We start from the raw sequence: 6,545 nt of genomic DNA on the forward strand, positions 1-6,545 counted from the left end.
CCAAACTATTTCGGTTCCCACCATTGTCATACTTCAGGTGACACAGAAACCATTCCAAATGATGGATAATGTTCTTGCTCTTCTCTCCCCCCGCCCTCCCCCCCCCGCAACCAAAAGGGAAGGCATGAGCTGGGCCATTTTTCCTGATCCCCTGTCCGCAGCATTGCCAGTTCTGTCGCTGTAGAAAGCCATTGGACTTTGTTCTCCACGGCAGTCAGGCATCTGAAGTATGTTGGTTCCGTTAGCGTTCCAAATCAGGCGAGGTGGAAAGGGGTCCCTTGGGCAGCCCCCCGAAAAGCCATGACATTGGACATACGTTGCACTCTTCTCTTTCTTTCCCAAGGGAGAAACCACGCACGGAGCTTCTTGGCTCAACCAAGCTGTGCTGGCTTGGGAGAAGGGCTGTTGAAGTTGATAGGAGACAGCTTTTCTCACCTGTTTCAGTATGACTGTTCTTGACTTAGAACTTGCCTGCGACTTAATTGGTTTCTGAAATTGTCACAAGGCTTTTTTGGCCATATATAGTTATTAAGTTGGTTTCCCTGTGGGGGAGTCTGGTGTGGGGGGCTTCCTATTCCACTATCTTGCCGATGTTACTAGACATACCTTTTAACAGTCTTGATGAGAACTTCCACAGAGATCTATATTCAGACATACGGGCCTTCTCTTGTGTAGCGCTTAGCTCGGTCCCCTTCTTCTGAGGGACTTTGCCTCCTCATGGATTTCCCCCAAGAGAGAAACCATTTTGTAACGACCTGTCACTCATACCAGGTATTTACTACTTCCGGCGGAAAGCACACACTCACACTCCAGTATCCTTCTGCGCCGAGGCAGCGTCGGGGCTTAGCTGCTGTCCCGCTGCCGCATAGCACTGTGGCTCTGCCGTTCGGCCACGAGCGTGCCGAACTGGGAGACTCGGAGGCTTTTGTCCTGATGACGGACCGGAACCACTTTGTGTGGGTGAGCTTTGTAAGTGTTTGAGGGACCAGACTTGTGGCTACCAGTCCGGCTGGCTTCTCGCCGCCTGTTGGCTAGTCCGGACGTGTGACACGATTATCCCTCTGGTTGTCAGCGGGCAGGGAGGGGCTGGCTTGCCGGTCATCCGATGACCACACTAGTGGCAGGACAGTAAAGGGTGAACACGGGCCGTGAGCCTTTCCTGCGTCTCACGCCTTCACCTGTGGGCGTGGCCCGTATCCGGAAGTTCAGGTAACCATGTCCCTGAAGGTTTAGGGGAACATATTTGCTGTTCTTTCTCTTTTGCTGAGACTCTGTCCGGTATTTTTTTTTCTTTTTTTAGCCTGAGAAAAGGCTGCACGCTAGCCAGGCCGTCTTCTTCGGAACGGTATATGCCAAATCGTGGTTTGTTGATGTGCTAAGCAAATGAAACACACCTTTCAAAATCCTTTGTATGATACCTAGTGTGATCCTTTTTTTTTTTTTTCCTGCTGTAGACAAAAAGTAGAATCTAAAATCTGTAAGGAAGCCATCAAAAAATTTCATGCTCATATGGAAGAAGAGCTCCTCAAAATGGTAAGCTCACAGACCATAAGTTTGTCGGTCTGAATTGTTTTTGCCAGTCGCGGGGCAGCATACAGTTAGTTATCTAAGAAAAGATTGCAGTGTGGTAAAGAACTCACTCGAACTATTCGTGTTTCACATGTGGTCTTTAAATGTGATATCTGGTAAGTTAATAAACAGTTTAATTTTGGAAAACACACAAATATGTATTTTTTTTCTTTTGTGCAGCTTAAAGACATCCAGACGTCGAAAACCCTGAAAAGGAAGAACACGAAGGTATATCCCTCGTGTGATTAGAAGCACACGGTCATATAGAACTCTGGCATGTGCAGGGTTAAGAAAAGCCGTGACTCCTTCGATTTTATGAGCTTCAGTTTGTAGATGTTTTTTTTAGTCCGGCTTGTATCGGGTTGATCTTGTGGTTGGGTCCTACTAATGCGTGCTAAGGGATGGGGATCCTAACTTGCCTAAAATGGCCATCAAGCCCAAAATGACACTTACAAGGTATTAAGTTGTTACTAGTTATTAAGTATTAAGTAATACATATGTATTGCTTTTGTGGCTGTCAAAGAAATAAAACCTTATGGAATAAAGAACTGTCCCATGTCCCACGTAGAGGGACAGCCTGGGAAGAATATAGCATTAAGGGTTAGGCGACCTCCGTTCTCGTCCTGGTTCTGCTGTTTTGATGTCGTACCACCTTCTTGCAAACTCTAGCACTAGGTGTGTGAGGAGAAGCAAGCCCATGAACACCAGTGTGCGGTTGGACCAGATGACCTCTGAGCTCTAAGCCTGCAGGAATCCAGGACTGAAGAGCAGCCCCCCTCTACATTTCTAATAGAAATAGACTTGAAGTGTATATTCATTTCAGTGATTACAAGCCTTTGTTGTTTTTTTTTCCCTCAGTTTTATTTTCTTATTGGTCAATTCCGCATGGCTTCCAAGCCCCTGGGAATGGTCCAGCCGTGGATCTGGTAGTCACTAAAGGTGATGGCTGAGATAATAAAATTTGTTCTATGGAAGTATTCTTTCTTAGATACAGGTTGTATCAGGACACTCTCCTGCTTCAGTATTTCCCTAGTGTACCCAGATAAAATCCAGACTCCTTACCCAGTAGCTCACAGGGTAGTAAGATCTGGCCCCCACTTCCTCCTCAGAGTTGTCCTGGGGTAGATACCCTATTTCCCAGAGTTCCCTGTTCTTTTTCTCCATAGCACATGACAGGTTGTAGTTACCTGCTGTTCATATGTAATGTCTGTCTTCCCCTTAGACCGAAGCTCCGCGAGGGGGAGGATGCAGTCTCTTTCCCACTGTTTTTCTAGACTCTGGTACAGTGTACATAGCGGTGCTCAAACACTGAGGGAGTTATTTTAACAAATTATTGTATTACTTTAGATTATTTCAGATATTGAGAAGAAAAGGCAGCGTTTGCTCGAACTCCAGGATGAACTGCTCCGGTAAGATAATGTCAGACTCCTCTGAGAACTTAGCTGCAAGGATTGAATCACAGTACATCACGTGGGGCTGTGAAAATCTGCCGTATTACCTTGAAATCCCAGGTTTTCTTTGTGCCCGGAAGCTCAGTGAAGGTAGGTTGTGTGGCTGAGTAGAAGCTTTTAGCAAAGAAGAGTTCAGCCTTCATCTGTCTGCTATCAGCTCTCTCAACTCCAGCCCGAGAGGTGGCCCAGTTACAGATGAAGCGCATGGACTTTGGCACGAGACTGCCTGGGTTCGAATCCAGGGTCTGCCACTTACTGGCTGTGCAACCTCCCGGTGCCTCAGCGCCTCCTTGGTAAACGAGCACAATACCTGCCCCTCCCGGGGTGTTGAGAGAATTCGGTGAATAAATACACACCACGCGCCTCGCAGTGGCCGGCATTCAGTAAGTGCTGCGTAAGTGTTAACGGCTTGTGTTCGTGTTCTTGTTGGCGTAGCCCTCCTGTGAACCTGTCCCCACGTGTGGGGCCGGGAACACAGTCGGGGCTGTCCCCATGTGTGGCTACGAAGCCTGGGGTTTGCTGCCGCCGACAGTCAACCAGCTCGTAGTTGTGGGTGGTCTTCTGTGCGACGGGACCGTCGTGTGAGCTGAGGGCTGTGGGAGAGCAGTGGCCAGAGAAGCAGATCTCCTCTCTGCTCTTTGTAGGCGTTTTAAAATAGGGCAAGAAAGTGGTATTATCGGAAAAGATGGCCTACAATTACAGTACCAAGTTTTAAAGGAGAGAATGCCAGAAGTCTAGGAGAGGGTGGGATTGGGTGTCCAGCTCACTGTTCTCCAGTCCAGTCTGTGGGCAGGTGCTGGCCCTTGGCGGAGCGTCTGCTCACTCAGGCCCGAAGAAAATAGCACTTAAACAAGCTTCCTGTGTGTGCCGCTCACTGTCTGAAATGCTTTATGTATTAGCTCCTTATCGTGGTCCTGGGAGCTGGGTTATTATGGCAGGATAGTGAGAATCAGACCTCTTACAGACCAGCGCCTCTGGTTCCTTTTCTAGATACAATTCTAGAAGTCGAAAAGTATGTCTTGAGAAGGCATAGAAACCTGCAGCGTATCATTATTCTAACTTCACGTGTGGAAAACCCCAAGGCCGAGGGAGGTAACCTACCCCCAGTCCCACCCCCAGGAAGTCGGGGCCAGGATCTCATGGGTACAGACTGCCTCTGCACCCCGCCCTCCTGCCCCAGCCAGCTTGCCCACAGTGCTGCATTTGTTCAGCAGACACCACTGTGAAAAAGTAACTCTAATATCCTTCTAGAAAAATCCTTTTATCTTTGAGAGAATAAAAAATCGGCAGCCTCCTCCCCCGCCTTTATTTGTCCATAAAATCCAAGTTACAGTTTTTACTTTCCAGGGTAAGAAAGAAGACACTGAAAGATATAGTGGTTTACCTATACGTTTTCCATCCAGGCACTTGGATGATTTTTCCACTGGTTTTATTGGATATTGGAAAACGGACAAGGCTGTGATGAGGGGAAGGGGCAAAGGAAAGGCCTTTTTCCCTGCCGTTGCTGTTGACCCGCGCGGCCTCTCTCCTCCCACCTGAGGCTATGACTCGTTAACCAAACTGTCTTAATTCAGTGGTTCCCAACAATAGGACTGGACGGGTTTTAGGATCTAGAAGACCTCTTCGTCTGTGGATGTCATTTCTAATTCTTCATCGTGTACTGTGTTTCAGAGTTTTGTCTGTATTTTAAATTGAAATCTAGACTCTGTCCCACATTCGTAATTTCAGAACTGAAGATACCTGTAAAGATCTAGCCCCCCCTCACAGCATGGTCTTACCTCGCTCTGTCTACCTGCGTCCTCAGTCTCCTACACCCTGGGCTGTTACACTTCATGACGTGCCATTCATACGTGGGGAAATATTTTCTGTTGTTGTAGGTTAGAGCCACAGATGAAACAACTACAAATAAAATACGTCGAGCTTGAGGAGAGAAAATCTTCCCTTAGGAATGCAGCGTGTTTCTTATCTAACTTAAAACAGCTTCATCGAGATTATTCAGATACTCGAGAGAAAGAACCACATGCAAAAGAAACGGTAACATTGATTTTTATTTTTCACTGTGATTGAGAAGAGAGGGCATTTGCCTGTTGAGGATTAGCAGCTCTGAGGAGAAAGGTGGATGCAACATTACAGTCAGCCTGCAGAGCAGCATTAGACTTCACTTCTAAATTGAGGTTTTTTACACCAATCTAAAAGCCTTAAGCTTGTTTGTGTATTAGATACGGACATGGAATGCTTTTCAATTACTGTTTTCTTTGCCCACACACACTTGGCCCAAAGCTTGCTTGGAGTTGGGGATTTGGTTACTAACTTGGAGACATCCTGAGACACTGAATTTGAGCATAACTGGTGAAAACAGATGTGGCAACTGTACTTGGCTTGGAACACGAGTGTACTAACCTGTCCTGTGTTTGTCCCGCGGGCCTTCTGTACTCTTGCAGCATCTGTCTTCCTTTAGGGAAAGTAGGTATTTGGGTTTATGTCCTACTTCTTTTCCTAAACCAGAAATCTAACACCAAATGTTAGTTCTTCCCTCTCTCGCCTCCCTGAGAGCAGGCGCCCCATGGTAGCTTGAACACAGCAGGCTCTCAAATATCTGTGAAATTGAATTCCCCAGTAATAGGGTATGTGGTAGTCTAGAAACAACTGCATTATTAGGTGGGTGGTAGCAATCGTCTGATGGCTTTTCTGCTCAAAGCTGCTCTTTTCATTACTAAGAAAAACCCCTTGAAAACGTGATTTTAAACAAACTGTCATAAGTGTGACAGACTGGAAGAGGACTTTAGTCACTCATCCTTAGATACAAGTTACAACATGGAGCCTGGCTTAGTCATTTCAAAATCACGAGTTTATGTTGGGTTGTCTAATTTTGTCTTCAGTTTTTCTACGTGATTAATTTTTCCCTCGTGAACTTTCATGGGCCTGGTATTTTCATTCCATTAGTTCTTCCAGGAAAAGTCCATCTGCCTTATAGTTTTCTGGGTTTAAAACCGGCATGAGATCAAGCAGACTTGCCCAAACCCAGTCTCAATCTGTACCAGGAAGTGATTTTGTTGTACATGATTTAGATGCCACAGTTCTTGGAACTTTTTCCGGGATGAGATCAGCCTAAAACTTTCTAGAGAGGGGTCCCTTGTAACCTTACTAATTATGCCCTAAGGAAAAGGATTAAACCTTTTCCTGATCATAATGGTCCTGGTTTGAAAAATGAAAGTAGTGGAAAGCTCTATTCAGCAAGGAGCTGTATAACAGACAGGGTTATAAAAGTTTGTTATACTTAATCCAAATAATTTGCTTTCGACAGTATGATTCATCCAGCCTTCCAGCTCTGTTAGTTCAGGCAAGAACCCTTTTAGGAGCTGAGACCCATCTGCAAAACATCAACCATCAATTAGAGAAGCTCCTTGACTGGAAATGAAGCCAGCCGACTAAAACATGCCGAATAGAAGGATCAGTCAGTCCCCTGCTGCAGCCTGTGGTCTTCCGATCCATACTTTTGTAAATAAAAACTCCCTGAAAAGTTAA

General features: G+C 46.1%; 1 protein-coding gene across 2 annotated transcripts in view; it reads left to right on the top strand.

Annotated features, from left to right (window-relative positions):
• Positions 1-6,545, top strand: part of CENPU (centromere protein U) — a 40,754-nt gene extending 34,209 nt beyond the window's left edge. For both annotated transcript variants that reach the window (XM_078445289.2, XM_060652909.3), the window contains exons 9-13: positions 1,455-1,533; positions 1,750-1,797; positions 2,917-2,978; positions 4,898-5,054; positions 6,325-6,545. In XM_078445289.2, the coding sequence (XP_078301415.2) occupies positions 1,455-1,533; positions 1,750-1,797; positions 2,917-2,978; positions 4,898-5,054; positions 6,325-6,438 (460 nt within the window). In that variant the 3' untranslated portion in view covers positions 6,439-6,545. The remainder of the gene's footprint in view (positions 1-1,454; positions 1,534-1,749; positions 1,798-2,916; positions 2,979-4,897; positions 5,055-6,324) is intronic.

This window comes from Panthera onca, chromosome B1 (assembly GCF_046562875.1).
Source record: "Panthera onca isolate mPanOnc1 chromosome B1, mPanOnc1 haplotype 2, whole genome shotgun sequence".
Taxonomy (NCBI): Eukaryota; Metazoa; Chordata; class Mammalia; order Carnivora; family Felidae; genus Panthera; species Panthera onca.